Below are 22,147 nucleotides of genomic sequence, written 5' to 3'. Positions count from 1 at the left end.
TATTTTCAGACTTAAAAGCAGCAGGGCTGTGTAATTGGGAGAGGTAACATATCCCCTAGGGCAGCTTAGCTAATCATGAAAAAATAAACATAAACTCTGTTTTCAGAAACATCCCAGTGTACTTCTCAAAAGTCCTCCCACTGTCCATTTGAGCACAGAAAGTCCTCCACTTCCTAAGTCTGGACAGAAACTTGACCAAAATCAATGCATCTATCTCATGACATTTGACTTTTGAAATTTTTAGTGTTTTTTAATATACTTTCAGGAATAAAACTTTCTACCAAATTTTTCTTAGTAAATTTTTAGAGTTCCTAATTTGCTTTTTTTTAATTAATGCTCATAAATAAAACAATCAAATGAGTAAAGAGATCCTGTAGGAATGTGTTTAAAACAGTTGAGTTTCCCATAGCCGACAGGAAGAATTTTTCAAAGGAAAATCAAACTTAACTCCTTATGTATTTCTATTGGATTGATAACATGTAACAAGATAAACAGAAAATACAGACTTAAAATAGTCACCATTTATAATTTCTGTTATCTCCAGGTAACACTATTGAGTAGACTTAAAACCAACAAAAACAGTCCTATTCTCTCCTCCATGGAGCTGCAGTGTGCAGCTCGACTTGCAATTCAGCACTGTTATAGTCCTTTGCAAGGTATACCATCCTTTGTATACCTGCCTTTGTGTTCTGTCAAGATAAGTCCCTAAGATTCCAAAGTTGAATGCTGGTATTGGGAAGGTAAGAGATGTGCCTTTGAAAATACACTGTGTTCAACCACTTCCAAAACAGACGAAAACAGCTACAGTCTACGCAGTACATTTATTTGGCGGAAGCAGCTTACAAATCTATTGTTGGACAACGCTCAGCCAATGTCCCAGACTCTGGCTATTGAGGGAATCGATACAGAATATACATTGAATATGATTTACAAAAAAATTCAAACGTTGCTCCTGCAAAGAAATATAGGATATTGAGTGAATTGACATTCAGTTCCATGGTGGATTACAGGTATTAACATCCTCCTTAAGTTGAACAGTTTTTGATGTAATATGCAGCAGATTTACAGCATAATCGTTACATAATTGGAATTAAATCTTTCTAAAACATTCAAACTTTAGGAATGAGTATGGTATTTCAAAAAAAAATTATGTAAAGAAAAAAATTAAGTAGCTCCTCCTGGGTGCAGCACATAAAACAGGTAAATAATTGAGAGAGCACACCAACTCCTTCCCACTAAGCAGCAGCTTCCCCACCTCCAAAACCTAATTTTAAAGAGGAACTAATACATCCGAATGAGGAAAGAAAGTTTCACACCAGACAGCAACATCCTCTTGTATTCCTGTCTGTCTACAAGGGTAGGTCCTCCTTCCCTGCAAGTTTGGCATCAGTCACATAGCTTGATTCACAGAATATACAAGGCAAGAAATCTGACCCTGTTGAGACAGAAACGACCTAAGTGCCTGAGGTGGCAAGAGAGAAAAACGTTGGCGACTACCACTTTAGGTAGAACCTTGTGTACACACTGACTTGCACGCGTTCACTGCGACTTTCCATAGGAACTACAAACCATAGAGGATTCATTGGGGTCTCCATCGTTTTAAGGAAAGGGATGTCCTGTTTTAGTGGGGAAATGAGGACTTAAAGCTGTCAGCTTTGACCATAGATTTTTATGCCAGATACATACCTGCTCTAGAGAGGGGGTTTTACATCTCGCCGCCTTCTCCCCGGGCGGATCGTGACCGGGAGAGTTTTAAGAGGGAAGGCATGGGAAGGAAAGAGGAAATTGCAAGATGAAGAAAGCCCCACAGGAGTTCCCATATTGTTTTCTCCAAGCCATTCTCGAAATCTCGCCAGGCCTCAGTCCCCTCAGCAGCCAGGCCGCAGTGGCATCTGCAACAGCAGCACTTGCCGGCTTTCTGAGGGGTGACACTTATTGATGTGCCGGGTCAGGCCCGGGGAGCTAAAAAAAGTGGATGGGCAGTACTTGCATGAGAAAATCTGCTGCGTGCTACCGTCGGACGCCCCTCCGGGGCCCGCTTCCGATGGAGCCCCGACCAAGGCGGGCAGTAGCAGCTCCTCGCGGACAGCGTGCCATAGCCGGTGCTTCTCTCGGATATCCGCGGACGGGAAGTGCGCCCCGCAAAGCGGGCACGCAAAGGCGTGCGGGGCTGTGCGCTCCGAGCCGAAGCCCGGGGCTGGTGCACGGGCCGGGCCCGCCTCGTGGGTGCCCAGGTGCTTGCGCAGATAGGCTTGGCGACGGAACTTTTTGTGGCAATACGGGCACACGAAGACCTCGGCTGTCGCCCCCGCGCTGGCACCGCCTGGCCCGGGACCGCGGCGCCCGAGCATCACCTCGGAGTAGGGGACCTGCGATCGTGCTGCCTCTGGGTGCACCAGCGCCTGCAGGCCTGGGAGAGTGGCGCTGTCCCGGTGCTGACCGGCCCCGGAGCTGTCCCGGGCCTGCGGGTGCTGATCGTCGGTCCGCAGCACGCGGCCGTTCTCCTTGCCCAATGCCAGGGAAGGGTCCGGAGGGGTCAACGGCGCGGAGGGAGGTTTACTCGCGGCGCAGGAGGGCGCGGGACGTGGCTTGTGCCAGCGGCGATGGGAGGCGAGGTTCGCGGGGCAGCTGAAGACCTTGTCGCACTCGGGGCAGCGGTACTCGACGCGCACGATGCGGGAGCAGCGGTGCTGAGCCAGCGCGAAGGGGTCCGCGTACTGCTGCTTGCACAGCTGGCAGATGAACTCCCCCAGCGGCGTGCGGACGCCGCCCAGAGCCCGCGCCGGCGCCCCGGGCTCCTCCTCCTTGATCTTTAGACCGAGCACCGGGGACGTGGTCACCTCGTCTGCGAAGCTCAGCCTCCTCACCGCCTTAGGCTTCCTGACGGCCGCGGGCGCCGCTGACACGCAGCCCAGGGCGCCCTTGCCGCGGCGCTGGAGACCCTGCGGGGCGGGCGCGGGCGCGGGGACGGAGACGGGGACGGCGGCCCGAGGCGGCACCAACTGCTCCCCCGAGGTCGCGGCCGCGGGCGCCGCGGAGCAGAAGGCGGTGGCGCTGGGGAAGGACTCGGCGGAGACGGGCGAGCGCAGGCAGCGCTCCAGGAACGCGCGGCGCAGCTCGGGGCCCGCCGGCCTCGCGGGGCTGGGTCCCGGGCCGTCTCCGCCACCCGCGCCCCACTCGGCGCCGTCCCGCGCGGGCGCGAGGCAGGGGGACCCCGACCGTCCCCGGGCGGGCTCGTCGGGCGAGGGCGGTGCAGCAGCGCGGGGACCCGGCGGCGGGAAAGGCGGTTCGGTCGGGCGCGAGCGGTAGGAGCTGCCCGAGCGCTTGGTTCGCTTCACCAGGAAGCCCCTCGGCATGGTGGGTCGGGTGCGCGGGCGAGCCCCGGAGCTAGGCGGGCTGGGCCGGGCCGGGCATGCGGCTACCGGCTTTATAGCTGAGACGCCGGGCCGGGCCGGGCTGGGCCCCTCGAGCTGCGCCGGCCAATCAGGAGTGGGAGCGGGTCCCGGGGCGGGGCCTTCGCCCACCGGGGCACCGGGACCGAGACGCGGGAAGACGAGCGGGCGCGAGGGGCTCGGAGCGCCCTGTCCAGCCCCCAGGGACCGCGCGCTGGGGAACCCGGCGCCACCAGCCCGCCAGGCGCGGGGAGCCGACCGAGCCCGCGCCGGGGCGTCGGGCTGAAAGGCTCGGCCGCCGCGGGGAGGACAGTGGAGGGACGGCCGCCGCGACAGGGCGGGAGTCGGTGCGGGAACGGGTTAACCGTCCTCCGTCGGGACTGAGCTGATGAGAAGCAGCGAGCGAACTGCGGGGCGGCGAAATCCACCGCCCTGTGCCTACACTTGACGGCGGGAGCACGTCTGCCATCCAGTATCGATCCGGACTGCGCGCGTCTGTGATACTATGAGAATTCATCTGGGGAGAAGGGCTCTCGGCGCCGCAGATCGTGCGTGCTGGCAAACCTCTGGAGCTCAGGACGCTGCACGGTTCGGGCACCGAGCTCTTGGCTGATAAGTGCCTCCTCCCCTGGGGGAAGAGGAGTGGGGAGGGGAAGGGATCTAATTTTCGGCTGTCCTCACATAAAGTGGTTTCTCTGTTCACACTTTCCACTTGAGCTACCCAGAGACATGACTTACTGCCTAACTGGCCTGTTTAGCATGGAGGAGATTGAGTGAGAAATGCTGGTAGAATCGGCATCGCATCTGCTTCCCTGGACATGACAAGAGACAACTGCAAAAGATGTTCTGGTAGACCAAACTCAACAGATTGTCGTCTGGCCCCCTGCCACCAGCCCGGCACTTGGTTGTTGTTAAGAACCGGAAGAGATTTGAAAGTTTGTGATACTAACTGAACAGTGAAATAATTAGCCAGTATTCGGCAGGGGTACGGTGCCAACCTTTGTAACAAAAACCTGTGTAATGTGAGAACAGGAAGGAGAAAGAACTGTGCTCAGTGCTCCTCACTCAACAAAACTGGCGGGAGAATCGGGCACAGTTATAGTGGAATTCCGGCTAAGAGTCCCGTCAGTGAAATAATTTTACATGGAGGACACTGCTTAAGGAAAGAGATACACACACACACACACACACACACACACACACACACACACACACACACCAGCAAGATGTCTACTCTACGCAATAGGTAGATTAAGCCAGAAAGACAGCAGATGACTAGCAAGAGTTACACAGTACAAATTCAAGCCAAAGCCTTGCAGATTCCAATACCTTTCTATTATACCTGTAACTTCAAACTACTTCTTTAACTGACTCTCACACTGAGCAATAAGTCCTACAGTAGACACACACACTAGATTCTCGGGTTTTCCGATCAGTCCCCTTGTATTCTAAGGACTGGATTAAGAACAGCAGTTAGGGTGCTTCCCGTTAGAGAGCATGGAGTCGTGTACAGTAAGTGTGATATTTTGCAATCAAAATTCATATCCTGAATGATTAAAATGCTAGGATCCTAAGCAGGTTGATAAACTCGGTTTCCAAGTTGATCATTTCTAACATGTCCGTTATGTATGACACAACTTCTAACTCAAATTTCTCTCAGTCCTTCCTTTTATTCTTCCTTCTCATGACCCAGAAATATTCGTGATGTGGAAAGACAGGTGAAGGGTTCTAATACTTTAAGATAGACCCTTGCCAGGAAGGCTTTTTCCCCTGACCCAAACAGCATCGCCACATGTTATCCAAACGCTCCAGTAGTCTCCCCGCCCCCACCCCTTCAGTAACAACCGTCTGGGAAATGATACAGCAGAGTACACCAGGGTGTTTAAAAAACATCCTTAATCTGCCACTTTCTTGGAAACACTTGTGAAGAAATGTTTACCATCTAGTATTGGTGATTGTAGATAATCTGAAATTACCTCAAGGAAATCATTGTGAAGCTGAAGGTGATGAGTTAGCCATAAGCATCAGATAAAAGTACATCATGACGTTAAGGGTAAGAGCAGGACATGAAGGTGCTCATGTACTACAGAGCTCAATTGTGGAAGAATAAAATGCTTACACTGGGAGGGAAGGGTGCCAAAATATTGTTGCAATGTTCATCTATTTAGTAAGACTTTAAAGAGTTTTTGGATCTTTTAAGCGCCCTGCAAAAAGTATACATGACTGGTGATCAGAAAAAAAAAAAAGAATACATCACAAAAAAGACTAGGGTTAAATGTTGCAGCTTTCCCCAGGACGCCCCGAACATCAAATGGAGACTTGTATAGTTATCCAACACTCTCTGTGTCCCTGACACAGAGGTGACAAGCTCTGCCATGTAGACCTTCCGCATGGAGAGCACTCCTAAGAGTTGAAAAATAGAAAGACTTGAAAAGTTGGTAAAGGAAAGAAAGGTCCTGCTGCACACCTCCCACTTGGGAGAAACCTGGAGGGTTCTTCTCAACACCAGCAATCCTTTCTGTTTTCTCACTAAAACATTAAGACACAGAGGGGGGATCCCAGGAAGTGTGTGAAATCTTTGTGGTATCCACCTCCTTTCTCTTAATACTGCCAACGTGTTCCTCCTTTTGAACACACAGGACCTTCCTCTGCTCCATTAACACTTTGACCAAAACACGTACATGCTGAACATCTCTCCAGATTTAGTTCTCTAGTTGTGGAATAAATCTGACTTAAAGTCAGAAATTCTGAAGGAAGAAAGGGGAAAGGATGGTAGAAAGGAGAGTCCTGGGGAGAAAGGGGGCAGGAGAGGGCATGAGCCCAGTGCAATCCACACACACTGTACTGCTTAGTTTTTGTCAGTTTGGCATGAACTAGAGTCACCTGGGAAAGAGGGAACCTCATTTTCGGAGTTTCCCACATCATATGAGCCTCTGGACATATCTAGGGGTCTTTTGTTTGTTTATTTGTTTGTTTTTGGGGGTTTTTTTTTGTTGTTGTTTTGTTTTTCGAGACAGGGTTTCTCTGTGGAACTTTGGTGCCTGTCCTGGATCTCGCTCTGTAGCCCAGGCTGGCCTCGAACTCACAGAGATCCGCCTGGCTCTGCCTCCCGAGTGCTGGGATTAAAGGCGTGCACCACCACTGCCGCCGCCGCCGCCGCCGCCACCACCACTGCCACCACCACCACCACCACCCAGCCGATGGGTCATTTCTTGATTAATGATGGATATAAGAGGGCCCAGGCTCCCCTCCCTAGGAAGGTGGGCCTGAACTGTATAAGAAAGCAAACTGAGCATATCAAAGGGACCAAGCCAGTAAGCAGCATTCTTCTATGTCCTCTGCTTCAGTCTGCCTCCAGGTCTCCACTTCCTTTCATGACGGGCTGTAAGCTGGAAGATGAAATAAACCCTTTTCTCTCTAAGTTTCTTTTGGCCATGGTATTTATCAAATCAATAGAAAGCAATTTAGGACACACTATATATGTGCACGGAAATGCCATCATGAAACCCACTTCTTGTACAAACAATATAACATCATCACAGCAAAATAACTCAAAAATTGGGAAAATATTTTGGAAGAAAGAAGACCCCTCTTGCCCTGAAATCATGGTGTATATGAGACAGGCTCAGGGGCCAGTCCTTTTTAATCTCTTGACTGTCTGGGGCTTGCTGAGGAACAGGTTTATTTCTTCTGTTTCCTACCCCGTGACTTCTGCTTACAAATGGTCCTGTAAAAACTAACATCATTTGTCACTATTAGAGGTCATGGATCACAAGAACTTGAAAGTCAACCATAGCTCCAGAATCTAATAGTGAAATACCGATATTTTCCCCTAAACTTAATCCTGTCTAGGTGTCTCATTCCTGTGCCAAACCCCAGAATCTTTTGGCTCAAGCTGCCACATACTCATCCCATTAGCAGTCCTTACCATCTCCACCTTCAGAACATTTCCTGACTCTGCTGGCTCCTTCTCGGGTTTCCCATTGTTACATTCAGCCTGCTGCCTCTACCACCCTCTGCCCTATGCTCTTCAGAGCAGAAGGAACCTCACTATTTTGCTCCTTTGCTTGGAAATGTCAGGTGACTTCCCACCACATTTAAAGTCCAAAGACATCAACTCACTTACAAATGTGTCTGGCGTGTTCATAACCAGGCCCCTGGTTGTTTGGTTAATTGGATGGTTTTCCTCAATGCTGGAGATTTAACCCACATGCAGGTGGTTCACCATTGAACCAAGTCCCCAAGCCCCTACCCTCACTATTTTAAACCACGTTTCCTACCCCGCTGCTCCTCACTCCATCTATCCCATCCGCACTGGTCTTCTTAATTTCCTCAGATGTGGCAAGCACTCTCCTACCTTTAGCTGTTTTCATCTGCTAGTGCAGAGGTTCTCAACCTTCCTGATGCTGTGACTCTTTAATACAGTTCCTCATGTTGTGGTGACCCCCAACCATAAAAGTATTTTCATTGCTACTTCATAACTGTAATGTTGCTACTGTTATGAATTGTAATGTAAATAACTGTTTTCCTATGGTCTTAGGTGACCCCTGTGAAAGGGTCGTTCGATTCCCAGAGGGATCATGGCCCACAGGGTGGGTCTAGGTAGCCATCATGCTCCTGGGATTCAGTCTCTGCTTCCAGAGAGCTGGGATTACAGGCAGGCTCATGTCCACCCAGCTTTTATGTGGGTGCTGGGGATCCCACCTGCCTACCCAGCTTTTATGTGGGTTCTGGGGATCCCACCTGATCACCCAGCTTTTATGTAGGTGCTGAGGGTCCCAACCCTGCTCCTCATGCTTCTGGGGCAAGTGCTTTATCCATGGAGCCGTCTCCCAAGCCCCCAGTAACTATTTTTTTAATTTCATATACAAAGAAATGGGTTTGATAGTGCCATTTTCATGCATATACTTCATTTTTATCCCATCACACCCCTCTTCATCCCCCCAACTCCTCCTGCTGTCCCCCTTCCCTTCCACCTCAAGTCTTCATTTTGGAAAGGTAAGTTTAAGGGCTGTCTTGGAGCAAAGCTGTGGGGCTGAGGAGATAATGTGGAAAAATTGAGAGGAAAATGAACTGTGAGGCGAGTAGGCCAAGCCAGAAAATACGATAGGACATGATAAAAGAGAATGTGGGCCTAATCATTACAATGCTGAATATATTTAAATAATTGATTGAAAACTGTGTAATTACACTTATCTGAGTGTTCTTCCCATGTTAAGCCGTAAAGCAGATGCACATTTGAAAAACTTGAGAGTGGAGAGAATGTACCACTTGACCTTCACTTGGCTGTGAAAGGCTGGCTGCCTTTTGAAACCCGGATTCATTTCAAGAACCATAAGTAATGAGAAAATAGCCAGCTTGAACTCACAGGAAAGGGTTTCCAGTGCCGTAAGATGTCACATAGGAGAGGCATCTTCGTTTCCAGTGTGCAGGGTGCCTGCTGGGTCATTTCAGCCAGCCTTACCGGGACACAGTCTTCCCCTTCCAAGACAGCTCACACACCGGTTGTGCCCGGTGTGTAGCACTCCCACATCACAGGTACTTAAAGCCTTTGTCAGTGTGTACAGGATAGCTCCCAAATACTATTACAGATTCTCCTGTGAGCATACTTCCTTCCCTCCTTCCTTCCAGTCTCAAGAGAATAAGTACTTTCTGAAATGGATTCACTGCACAGGAAAAAAAAAAAAAACCCTCAGGTTTGAATCCTAGCACTGCCATTTACTGGAAAATTTAAAATGTTTTTCCTTGGCTCCCAATTAGGCATTGCAATATATAGAATAGAATTACACGAGATAAACTAGAATCCTCTGCAACATTGGCTCATGGTCTCATGTGTCTTGGGAATCCAAGTCTCCATAGCTGGTGGTGTAAACTCACAAGGGCGGAGACAATCCAGTCCACTCTTTGTCTTACAAATAATGTATGTATGCTTGTTCCGAACAAGCATCCTGAGCACCTTGGACCCTTGATGAAAGCATCGCCTGGCTGGGGGAGTAAGGCCTTGTCAGTCTTTATTTGCATATGTACACTAAGATCCAGTTCACACGCTTGAAAAGAGTATGTGTTTTGCAACTAAACATGCCAAGTCTAGGGAAGTGTATCTAGGTGCCGGCCCCACGTGGCAAGTTACAGATTTTTCTTTGTGGTCTCTCAACTTCTACTGCATACAGTCTCAAGACTCACAGTCTCAAGATTCATATTAATTAAAGCCACATCTGTTTAGCTGGCTGAACCGTTCACCACCATCAACTCTCATTGTCCGCAGGAAGGTTTTCTGCCGTCAAGTGCATTGGCTGGTTGGTTCATTTGGGAGACACATCAGCTTTCTTTCGGTTGTTGTCTCCAAGGTACACATCTTCATTTTCAACCTTTCTCTACCATTACGTCTTCAATGAGTCCTACTAATAACAGTCCCTATGGTTTTTTGTTTGTTTTTGTTTTTAGCCAGTGATGGTTTTAACGTAACTGAACTTTCAGCCCCTTTCCTGTGCCTAATGGCTATCCTATTTGGAATGATATCTGCCCTCTCTCCAAAGGCTTTGCATTTGCCCAATTACATTTCTTTTTCTCTCCTCTTTTCTGGCTTGTTAGATTAGTATCCAGTTCTTATACATACAATGCCTCTTAACCAGTTTTAAACCTTCACATACATTCCTTTCTGGTTTTTACAACTAGATAACGCTCTAATCAAGCAGAATCCTTCTTTGATAATAAAAGGACCTTAGACCACCTGAACACCACCTGTGGTTTCCTGACTCACGCTACACTCATGCTGTGTGGTTGAACACTCTATGTTCGAAGTCCACAACATGGGCCGAGCTCCATCCCAGCACCACATCGGGGTTCATAGCTGTCTAGAACCAGCTCCAGGAGAGCCAGTAACCTCTGGCTCTCCATGGGCACACAGACACATAAAAAAAAATTGAATCTTTAATATAAGAAGTGCAAGGTCCCTCTCAGCTTGTACATCAGCCTTTGGAGATCCTGTCTCCAAAACAAAACAGACTTAATTTATTGGTATATATTTACATGTGTGTGCATACATAGATTGAGCAGTGGCAAAATAGATTAGCTGCAGTATATCTGAAATGTTTTTATTTTTAACAGTCAGCCATTATATTTACATTGATTTGTTTTGTGCATGTCTGGTGGTCAAAAGACAATTGATGGGAGTCAGTTCTCTCCCCCCCACGTAGAGCCCTGGGTTCAAGCAGGACAACTGTGTCAACTCACTGACCCTGAAATACCCTGTTTTATCTATTATAGAAACTTAGCTTAAGAGTCATTGTATTTTTAATTGTAGAAATGTGTGTATGTCTGGGGTGGGAGGTGAGTGCAGGTGCCCATGGAGGCCAGAACAGGAAGCTGGGTGCTGGAAATAAAAATGGGACCTCTGCAAGGGCAGTGCGTGCTCTTCGCCACTGAGCGTCCTTCTGGGGTTTTCGGCTAGCACAACCGTAACCCCATAGCACTGTTTATAGCCCATGTGTACCAGAGGAAAGGTAAGTGTTAGTCGCTGCTGCTCTTCTGAAAGTAATGTGCCTTTATCCCGGCTGTTTTTAATATTGGGTTGAGAGGGAAGTCAGGGCTCTTCTGTGACCTTTAAAATTCTGTTAAAATATTTAAAACTTCCAGCTGCCAGTTATAAACACACAAGAAAACGAAAGCTTATACACTGAGAACCGGAGAGTTTTATTTCACTGTCAAAAAGCAAGGCAGTCTGAGGGGCCGAGTTGATGGATGGTTCCATGGTTTAAGTGTCCACTAGAGTCCAGATCCCAGAACCGACCTAATGCCTGCCAGCGGTCTTGGCCTGCCTGTGATTCCAGCCCACACTCCACAGAGCAAGCTGGCTGGCGGGACCAGACATCCCCGCAAAGTCCAGGTTGGATGGGGAGAAGGGAACACAACAACACAAGGAGTGATCCAGCGCGATTACCGACAGCGACCTCAGGCCTCCACAAGCACGTGCGCCCACACACGTGGGTGCCCACACACATACAAACACGACACACACTTGCAAACCACGTGTATTTGTACGCACATGAACATGAAAACAACAGTAGCGTGATCAGCACTTTGCCCTTTAAGTAGTGTTTGTCGCTTCACGTCCTTCCTGTGTCAGGGTGACTGGTCCCACCCCTCTTAAATTTAGATCGGCATCTATTGTTGGACGGTTCATTTTTTTTTTCACTGTTGTAAAACATTCCTGTATTCACGATATATCCTTTCATGTGGAGTTTTTCTCTCTTTGGGGACATATTCGTGCTTTTTGTCACAGCTTCGTTCCTGGGTGGTGGTGGTGGTAACTTGCCTGCACCAAGCTTCTCTGAAACGTTTCTCGGAGCAGCAGCGGGACCTGCGCCCCACCCCCACCCCGTCAGTCTTCTGCCGTCACGCGTGTGTTCCACTCAGAGACTGTAGCAGCACTGCCCTGTTCACTGCTCCATCGTGCCTTCGTCTCTCCTGGCCACTTCCTGCTCTTCAATTCTGTCTGCTTCTGTAAAACGTCGTGTGGGTGACATGGAAGGATCACAATGGTAAGCCTCAGTGTGAGCGTATAACAGATGCATGGGGACCGATGGTCAAGCCGGCCAGCCACTGGTCCTGAGGCACACCTGTCCTGTGCATGAGGTGCAATGTCTGTGCGTGTCTGTGCACCGGTGAACGATCATGGCATGGGGTTGACAGCTGACACAGTGTGGTGACTGAGAACTGAATTATGCTGCTGTAAGATCTCCTATTGAACCAAATAATAGGTATTGAAATTTGAGTCTATAGAAACGATGCACAAAAAAAAATCCCACTTGGTACATTGACAGACAGGCTTAAATCTGATAAGAAATAATCCATCTAAATTTTCATCAGATAATGAATCTTACATCACCAAAAAAAAAAAAAAAATCCATCTTTGCATGTTGAGGCGGTTCCTAAATCTTTGTTATTTGACAACATCAACCTTAAAATGCATCCTAGAGTGATAGTGTTAGCAATCATGATAGGTTCCCTGAGGACCTCATAGTTTAAAGCCAAGCATGGTAACACGAATCTGTCCCCCTGGCACTTAGGAGGTGGAGACATGGGTTCAGGGTCATCTCTGGCTACATATCAAGTTTGAGGCCAACTTGGGATACACAAGGTCCTGTCTCATAACAAACAAACAAGATCCCCACAGTTTGATACTACGAATTATCCAGCACGTTTTCATTAATTGTTGGTGCACACGTAATTTCGATTTGCTCATCCAGCCACTTGCAGTCACAGTGGAGTGGAGTTCAGCGTCCGATAAAACATAAATAGCATAGGCTGTCTTCAAGACCGTCACAGAGGTCCATTCGATGGCAAGCCAAGAGGTGCTGGCTATCCCAGGTCTTGCTGTTGGCTGGTGTGATCTCTCTGTCTGTCTGTCTGTCTGTCTGTCTGAACCAGCAGTTGCTTTTTTTTTTTTTTTTGCAAGTCTTCCTGTTCTCCATAGGAGTTACCAAAGCTGGTCTTTCATGTACTTTGCATTTTTTGTTTTATGATTACAGGTGTGTGTGTGTGTGTGTGTGTGTGTGTGTGTGCCGGGGGGGGGGGGGGCACACAGCACTGCATATATATGGGAGTCAGAGGGCAACATTATAGAATCCATTCACCCCTTCCATCTTTACATGGGTTCCAGGAATCAAATTAGGTGATCAGGTTTGAATGGCAAGTCCCTTCCGCAGCTGGGCAACTACTTCCTATTTTATTATCTTATGGTCTGAAGCTGTGAAACCCAATATCTGAAGTCCTCATGGCTCTTTGGGTTATTGTTTATTTGATGGAGTTGGTTTCTCGGTCTATGTGATCAAGCTTGCAGGGGAAGGGTTGTTTGGACAGTGATTTCAGGCCCAGGATGAAGGTATCACATTTCAGAGAGGATCTGAACTTGCTTCTGCTGGAAGAATGCTTTCACCTGAGTTCCAGGCTTGAGACTCAGTGAAAGGCAATTTGACTAAACCAATAAAAACTGAAAGGCTTGGGTCCCAGCGTCTTGTGGGGGAAGATCTTCTGTCAGACCTCCTCCTTTATCTAGGTCCTGGTTTCTGTCTCTCTTGTCCTTCACATCTGTCAAGACAGATCTTCTGATTATCATGGGCGGGGAAATTCCGTCAGGGAAGAGCAGCATTCTGTGCTTACCAGCCATCTTTTCTTCACGGTGGCCTAGTAACACTGTCCTTTCAGATCTTTTTGTGCTTTAAGAATGTTACAATGGGGGGCTGAAGAGATGACTCATGGTTAAGAGCTCCGGCTGCTCTTTCAAAGGTCTTGAGTTCAATTCCCAGCACCCACATGGCAGCTCACAACTGTTTGTAACTCCAGCTCTAGGGGATCCAGCATCCTCACCCAGACATGAATGCAGACAAAACACCAATGCACATAAAATAAAATCTTTTAAAAAAGAATGTCGTAGGGGCTGGAAAGATGACTCAGCGGCTAAGAGAACTTGCTGCTTGTCCGAAGGACTCTAGTTCAGATCCCAGGACCCATGTCAGGCAGCTCACAGCCACCTCTAACTCCAGCGACAGAGGATCCTGCACCCTCTTCTGACCTCAGCAGACATCTGCACATATGTGGCATACATACTCATAGACACACACATACACGTAAATAAAAATAGAGTTTTTTCAAACTTTTTATTGAAAAAATTTTCATACTGAAAGACCCCCGACTGGAGTCTTCCCTCTGGAGAGACCCTCGCCCAGAGATTACACCGAGACCACAAGTCAGATGCAAACAGCAAGAGGCTTTATTCAGGAACACGGGTACCCGGGGCGATACAGTCCCTCCAGAGGCTGAAGAGACTGGCGCGCCCACGGGCTGGAGTGGAGGGTTTTTATAGGGTTGGGCAGCGGAAGGGCGGGTACAGAAGCAGGAAGCATAGTTTACAGGGTTCTGATTGGACGATTCGTATGAGGCCAGGTTCAAACTCAGGACAGCTCGTGGTTTTTCCCCGAGCTCGACACGCCTGCTGACTTGGCTCTCATCCAGGGTACAAGTTGTTTTTCTGACCTCTAGTTACTTTTCAGGCCCTGCTCAAAAATGGCGTTAAGCTAAGCAAGTATGCTGGGGCCCTTCATTCCCCCATTTTCTTATCTCAGGGAATGGAATCCTCCATTCATGGGGAAGAATAGGGATGTGGCTCCATTTCCACCTGGTTGAGTCGTTGGTATTGTTGTGTCAATACCAAGGTCTGAATAGTAGAAACGCGTTCCCTGATAAATTGGACAAGTCTGTTTAGGATACAGGGCCCGAGCGTCAGAAGGAGCAATAAAATCAGAAGGGGTCCCATAAGGGTGGAGATGAGGGTGGTGAGCCAGGGGGACCTTCTGAACCATCCTTCAAACCATCCCTGCTGTTCTTCAAAGAGTTTTTGTCTTTGCTCTAATCTTTTTCTTAATCTAGCCATGCTATCTCTCACCACCCCAGTATGATCCGCATAGAAGCAACATTCTTCTTTAAGGGCGGCACATAACCCCCCCTCCTGCAGAAAGAGGAGGTCTAATCCCCTCCGGTTCTGCAGAACTACTTCAGACAGGGAGGTGAGTGACTTTTCCAAGGCACTCACGGATTCCTCCAGTACCTGGATATCGGTATGCATGGCAACCTGGAGTTGTCTGAACTGGTTGGTTTCCATGAGGGCAGTGGTACCTGTGCCTATTCCGGCGGCGACTCCTCCCATAGTTAACCCACCTAGTATCAGGGCCAGGGTTAGCGAGACTGGCTCCCTTTTTATACGGGGGACCCCTGTCTCATATCGGGCATAGATATCTTCAGGTGCACGGTAGACTATCTTGGGGTACAGTTCTATGAGCACACAATAATCGGCCATGTTGGCTAGTATTGAGGAGGAGAGGCATGGTGTAAGTCCAGTGCTACAGGCCCAATAAGTCCCGTTGGGAGCCACGAGATAGTGGGGTCCTGGAACAAGTGCCTGGGTGCGATTACACAGGTGTTGGTGGGTGTAGGGTACTATCCCCAGACATAGTCCTTGTCCTGACACCTCGGAGATTGTGAGCTTATGCTGAGGTGTCGAGGCACATCCTGACGGGGGTGAAGAAGAATTGGTGAAGCTTCCGACTACGGCCACCCCCTCATAATAGGGGGGTGTGGAGACTAGGCATAACCAGCATTCCTGAGTCTGATTTGGGTTGGTAACATTGAGGGCTGAGTAAGCGCCCTCTATAAGATTCAATAGCCGGTCTCCCGTACCGGGCCTGGGTGGCTGGAGGGTGACTGGGGTTATAGTGGCATTCGGAGCCGTGCTTGGGCGAATGGCCGAATTGGGTCGGGGGGTAGCCCTCGGGGGTGCCGGAGCGGGTAAAGAGGGGCGCTTTTGGTCAGAGAGAACCTGGTTGGGACCTATAGAGGCGGAGGGCTCTGTGATTTTAAGCCTAATCGTAAACACGACTCCCTGGTCCCATCCCGTCATGTAAAGTCTAAGTCCCCATGTTCTACCTTTAATCCAGTCTTGTGTTATCTCCCTTCCCTTTTGAGTAAAAGATATATTCAGGGGGTTGCAGGTGAAATTTACACAGGGCCCCCCCCCTTTCCAGTAAGTGTTATCTCTTCCTGACGTGACAGTTCCCCAACAACGTCCTTGAGTAAGAGGACGCCATGAGTGGCTTTCTCTTTGGGTAGCCCTTTTTACCCTAATGAGGTCCCAAGTGGATGAAGGCTCCCAATAGGTATTACCAGTTGTTTCACATCCCCATGCTTTACAGAAGTAACTTTCATAACCCCCACATTGTCTAATCATCTTTCTGTCCCTACCATCCCGGGGACAGACGTAAAAGGATAGTTGTGACAGGGCTGCTCTGGTTTCAGGGTGACCACATCCATATCTCCCGTCACTACATTTGCAAGTTCCCTTACCATCCTGACAGACGTCTGGTGCTCTGGGGTTCATGGGGTCAGTGGTAGGGATGTCCCAGTCCCCTGACCCTGCTACTAGTTGGCAGAGATCTGGATGCAAGTTGGGCCACCATGTGAAGGGGGTGTGAAGGGCGGTCGTTTGCCAGACCATCTCCCCAGTTTGTGAGATAACCTGCCAAGTGAGCCTCTTAACTAGGTGCGGGCTCTCTGCCGCCCTAGTCCCCTGGGGGTAGGCAGAGATTAAGAGGAGGGGGAGGAAGAGGAGCCGTGGGCCAACCTTATTTTTAGGGGGTTTCGTGTGCGGCGCACTGTCCATGTTGACTTTCTGGATCCTGCTGGGTCGGGTTCCCTGGCAGCCTTCACATGCGAGGCGTGGATCCATGCAGTAATCCCGTCGACCTTGAGTGCAGTGGGGGTGGTCAGCAAGACAGTGTAGGGCCCCTTCCACCGTGGTTCCAGATTCTTGGTCTGGTGTCGTCGGACCCAAACGGAGTCCCCGATCTGGAAGGGGTGGGGCACCACCGGCTTGTCTAGCTGCTCCTGGTAGGCCTTGGCCAGGGGCTTCCAGATCTCCCTCTGCACCAGTTGGAGGGCTTGAAGATGTGCCTCTAAAGTAGGGGTGGTAGCAAAGGAGGAAATATCAGGATGGAGAAAGTCTACAACAGGAGGTGGGGCCCCATACATGATCTCAAAAGGGGTTAGGCCGTGTGGGCCAGGAGTATTTCGGGCTCGGTAGAGAGCCAAGGGAAGTAGGAGCACCCAATCTCTAGTGCCAGTTGCAAGCGTTAATTTGGTTAAAGTCTCCTTGATTGTTCTATTAGCTCGTTCTACCTGTCCTGAGCTCTGGGGACGGTATGCACAATGGAGTTTCCAATCAACCCCCAATAGTTTGGCCACCTTCTGACTTACCTGAGAGACGAAGGCAGGCCCGTTATCCGACCCCAATATTTGAGGCATCCCGTACCTGGGGAAGATTTCTTCCAACAGTTTCTTTGTTGCCACATTAGCCGTCTCATTCTTGGTTGGAAATGCCTCGATCCATCCAGAAAAAGTGTCCACGAAGACCAGGAGGTACCGGTACCCATAGAGTCCGGGTTTTACTTCTGTAAAGTCTATTTCCCAATGAACACCAGGACGATGGCCTCTTTGGCGGGCCCCCTTGTTTAGATGAACCTTTCCTGCGTTGACTTGAGCACAGGCTGGGCAGGTAGAAGTTACCTGCTGAAGTACCTGATCCTGGTTCAGCAGCACTGTCCAGGTGTTTTCTCTGTCCAATAGGGTCTTCATCTTGTTTTTGCTCAAATGGGTCAAAGCATGGAGGAATCTTAGCATGTATCGGGTATGGGAGGTTGGCATGACCATCCGGTCCCCTAGTATATATGCCTGTCTTCCTTGTTCCCAGTCCGCCCCCATTTTCTTTGCTAGCTCATGGTCTTCTGGGCTATAGGGCACGGGGTCTCTCTCAGGCTGTGGTTCTTGTATGGCCATCAACTGGCTGCTCCCTGCTGGCTGGGAAGCCACTGTTCGGGCAGTCAGATCCGCCAGCCGATTCCCTCTGGCTACCGCAGAGTCATCCTTTTGATGCCCTGGGCAGTGGACAATACTGAGTTGGAGCGGGAGGAACAGGGCCTTTAGGAGGTCTAGGATCTCTTTTTTGTTTTTGATTTCCTTACCCGCGGACGTCAGCAGGCCTCTCCGTCTGTAGATTTCCCCGTGGACATGCGCAGTGGCGAAGGCATATCTGCTGTCAGTATAAACTGTGAGCTTCTTACCTTCTGCCATCCGGAGAGCTTGGGTGAGCGCAATCAGTTCTGCGCGCTGGGCCGATGTCCCGGGCGGGAGTGACGATGCCCATACCACTTCCGATTCGGTGGTTATAGCTGCCCCGGCTCTGCGTTTCCCCTCCTCCAGGAAACTGCTCCCATCTGTGTACCAGACAGCGTCTGGATTCTTAAGCGGCTGATCTGTCAGATCAGGGCGGGTGCCATGTGCTTCGGCTAGAATCTGGAGGCAGTCATGCTCCTCGGAGGGGCTAGGCAGTGGCAGCAAGGTAGCAGGGTTAAGGGAAACTGTCGGCCCAAAATTTACCCGGTCTGAGTCCAGCAGTAAGGCCTGATAGTAAGTCATTCTGGCGTTAGAAAGCCATCTGTCCGGTGGTTGTCGGACCAAGGCCTCCACTGCATGGGAGGCCAGCACAGTCAACGGCTGTCCCAGAGTCAGCTTCCCGGCATCCTTAAGTAATACGGCGATGGCTGCCACCATGCGGAGGCATGATGGCCATCCTGTAGCCACCGGGTCCAATTTCTTGGACAAGTACGCTACAGGTCTCCTCCAAGGTCCCAGTCTTTGCACCAGTACCCCTTTGGCAAAACCTGAGTTCTCATCCACAAACAGCTCAAAGGGCTTGGTTAGATCTGGCAGACCCAGAGCCGGGGCCTCGAGTAAGGCCTTCTTGATCTGTTGGAACGCTTTCTGATGCTTCTCCTCCCATTGGAACATGGCCCCTGGTTTAGTGAGGGGGTACAATGGGGCTGCCAGTTCGGCAAAGCCAGGAATCCAAAGGCGGCAGTACCCAGCCGTACCCAGGAGCTCTCGAACTTGGCGGGGGTTCCGAGGAGGGGGGATGGAGATTATCGTCTCCTTCCTCGCTCTTGTTAACCATCTTTGCCCCCCGCTCAGGGTGTAGCCCAGGTAGGTAACCTTATCTCGGCATATTTGAGCCTTTCTGGCTGAGGCTCTATAGCCCTTTTGTCCAAGTCTGGCCAATAAGGCTCGAGTGCCCTCCAGGCACTCGGTTCGACTCCTGGCCGCCAGGAGTAGATCATCCACGTACTGGAGCAGAGTCAGGGTTGGGTGTTCGACCCGGAATCCGGCCAGATCTGCATGTAGGGCCTCATCAAAGAGGGTTGGGCTATTTTTGAAGCCCTGAGGGAGCCGGGTCCAGGTTAACTGTCCCGAAAGCCCTTTTTCTGGGTCCCTCCATTCAAAAGCGAATAGCATTTGACTTTGAGGGTGCAGTCTCAAACAAAAGAAGGCATCCTTCAGATCTAGCACAGTGTACCAGACGTGGGTCGGTGGGAGGGTGCTCAGAAGGTTATAGGGGTTGGGCACCGTGGGGTGTATGTCCTCCACCCGCTTATTGACCTCTCTCAAGTCCTGGACCGGCCTGTAGTCCCCTGTCCCCGGTTTCTTAACAGGCAAGAGAGGGGTGTTCCAAGGGGACTGGCAGGGCTTTAGCACCCCTTGGTCTAGGAGCCTTCGAATATGGGGCTTGATCCCCTCATGAGCTTCCCGTGACATTGGGTATTGTCTAATTGAAACGGGAGTTGCGGAGGCCTTTAGTGAGATCACCAGCGGTGGCTGATCGTGTGCCAGCCCCAAGCCCCCAGTCTCTGCCCAGGCCTGAGGAAACTCTCTCAGCCAGTTCTGTAGTTCCTCAGGAGATTTCTCCGGGGGTTCTGGTTCAAACAAACGGTATTCTTCTTCTAAACTGAGGGCAAGGATTTGTAGAGAGTCTCCTTTAGGACCCGTGACCCTCGGTCCCTTCTCATCAAAATAGATTTGTGCCTTCAATTTGGTTAATAGGTCCCGTCCTAACAGCGGATGGGGGCATTCAGGTATGTGCAGAAAGGAGTGAGTTACTTGCCCTGATGCCAGTTGGACTTTTCTCTCGGCAGTCCAATAATACCTCTTGTTTCCAGTTGCCCCCTGCACCAGTGCAGAATGCCGGCTAAGAGGCACTCCGGCATGGGTTAGGACTGAATGTTCGGCACCAGTATCAACCAGGAAGGTCACGGGCTGCCCCCCGATCTTGAGGGTTATCCTAGGCTCAGGGGGGGGCTCCTGGCCTCGACTCCCCTAGTCTTCCAGACTAAGGAGGTCTACAGTCTTGGGCTTGGGCCGGCGGGGTCCTTGTGGCTTCTTGGGGCACTCTCGGGCCCAGTGTCCCTTCTCCTTGCAGTAAGCACATTGATCTTTATCAAGGGGTGGCCTCCTTCGCTCTCCCGACCTATCTCCCTCTCTCCGCTGTCCCTGAGACACAACGGCGGCCAAAACCTTTTTTATCTCCCTATGCTGTTTCTTGTCCCTTTCCTCTTGTTTCTGCCATCTCCTTTCCTCACGCTCCTCAGGAGTTTCTCTCTTATTGAACACTTTCTCTGCTTCCTTCAATAAGTCTGGCAAACCTAGCGCCTGTAAACCTTCCAGCCGCTGCAATTTGGTTCTGATATCTGAGCTAGACTGATAGATAAATGATAGGATGACACCTGGTGCTTGCCCTGGGTCTTCTGGATCATACGGAGTGTACATCCTATAAGCCTCCTTCAGCCTCTCTAAAAATGCAGCGGGTGTTTCTTCCTTTCCCTGTATCACATTCCTTACCTGAGCCAAATTGGTAGGCCTTCTGGCGGCCGCTCGGAGACCCGCTAAGAGCAACTGGCGATAGAGACGTAGATGCTCCCTACCTTCAGGTGTATTGAAGTCCCAGTCTGGGCGGGTCAAGGGAAAAACTGCATCGATGATATTTGGGAGTTGGGTTGGCCTCCCATCGTCGCCCAGAACCTGCTTCCGGGCCTCCAGGAAAACTCTCTGCTTCTCCTCTACTGTTAAGAGGGTCTGCAGGAGCTGCTGACAGTCGTCCCAAGTCGGCCTGTGAGTCACTAGGATGGACTCAATTAGGCCGGTTAAGGCAACAGGATCCCTGGAGAAAGGGGGATTATATTGTTTCCAGTTATAGAGATCTGAGGCTGAAAAGGGCCAGTACTGCAACTGGCGATTCGGCCCCTCTCTGAGCGGGAAGGCCCTGGACTCAATAGGGGGGCCATCCCGGCGGCCGCGGAGGCGGCCGGCAATGGGGGACGGGGCTGCGTCCTCTTCTTCAGCCCCGTGGGTCCTGCGAGTCGAGGTGACTTCCGGATCTGCCACGGGCACGGCCGGGGACGCCGCCACCGGGGCGGCGGCTGGGGCCGCTTTGGCCGGCTCTCCAGGTGGTCCGGCTCAATATGGTGGTGGGTCCTCCGTCAGGAGATCTATAAGGGGAGTATTGGGGTCTGGGGGAAGGACTGGAGGCTTAGGAGTCTCCTTGTGAGGGAGCACGGGGTAAAGGGAGGAGTCTGGGTTGGGGGGCGCAGAAGGCCCAGAGACTGGAGGGGGCTGCGGAAGGAAAGGCTTAACCCATGGAAATGGGTTCTCGACCAGTGATCTCCAGATGGTGATATATGGGACCTGGTCGGGATGCCCATAAGGGCTAGGGGCGAAAACCTTACCCTCCACCTGCGAAATAAGAGAGAGGTTAAAAGATCCCTCTCGCGGCCAGCCGACATTCATCATGACCCATTCGGCCTCGCAGAAGGTGATCCATTTCTTCTTCCTGACAATGACACCTTCATTGTTTCCTCGGGCCTTAACATCGGACCAGTGGTCCTTGGTTAGGCTCAATGGGGTGGCGACAGCCTGTCCCATGGTGGTCTCCAAATAAAGAAGGGTTAAACACACAACGAGAAACAAACAGACAAGACAGACCACAGAATTTTTCGCTGCGCGGCTCCGGCGTAAAACCGAAAGCAAAAACTCAGATGGGGACGCGGAGTGTTTGAATTCTCCGTCCCCTGCCAGTACCACGTATCCTTCTGATGCGTGGGTGGCCCCGAAAAACCGTGCCCCAGAGGGGACTTCCCGTGCCCCAGAGGGGACTTCCCGTGCCCCAGAGGGGACTTTCCGTGCCCCAGAGGGGACTTCAGATACCCGTGGAACGTCTTCCAGGGTTTCGGTGGGCGAAGTCCGAGCTCGTCAGCTCCTTCAGCCCCCACCGACTCAGACCTGACTTAGGACGTCCGACGAAAACGAAAGACAAGTAAACA

General features: G+C 50.5%; 2 protein-coding genes across 2 annotated transcripts in view; one reads left to right on the top strand and one right to left on the bottom strand.

Moving 5' to 3' along the window:
* Positions 1-22,147, top strand: part of Ralgapa1 (Ral GTPase activating protein catalytic subunit alpha 1) — a 253,765-nt gene that overhangs the window by 218,794 nt on the left and 12,824 nt on the right. The window lies entirely within an intron of this gene.
* Positions 98-12,848, bottom strand: Insm2 (INSM transcriptional repressor 2). Its single transcript, XM_052738561.1, has one exon. The coding sequence runs from the start codon at positions 3,354-3,356 to the stop codon at positions 1,869-1,871; it is 1,488 nt and encodes a 495-aa protein (XP_052594521.1). The 5' UTR covers positions 3,357-12,848; the 3' UTR covers positions 98-1,868.

The sequence above is a fragment of the Peromyscus californicus genome, unplaced genomic scaffold, assembly GCF_007827085.1.
Source record: "Peromyscus californicus insignis strain IS unplaced genomic scaffold, ASM782708v3 Scaffold_15__1_contigs__length_86483966, whole genome shotgun sequence".
Classification (NCBI taxonomy): Eukaryota; Metazoa; Chordata; class Mammalia; order Rodentia; family Cricetidae; genus Peromyscus; species Peromyscus californicus.
This window is presented reverse-complemented; position numbering and strand designations above follow the sequence as displayed.

Excerpts from the sequence above, each read along its gene's own strand:
- Insm2 (XM_052738561.1), bottom strand. The coding sequence starts at position 3,356 with ATGCCGAGGGGCTTCCTGGTGAAGCGAACCAAGCGCTCGGGCAGCTCC.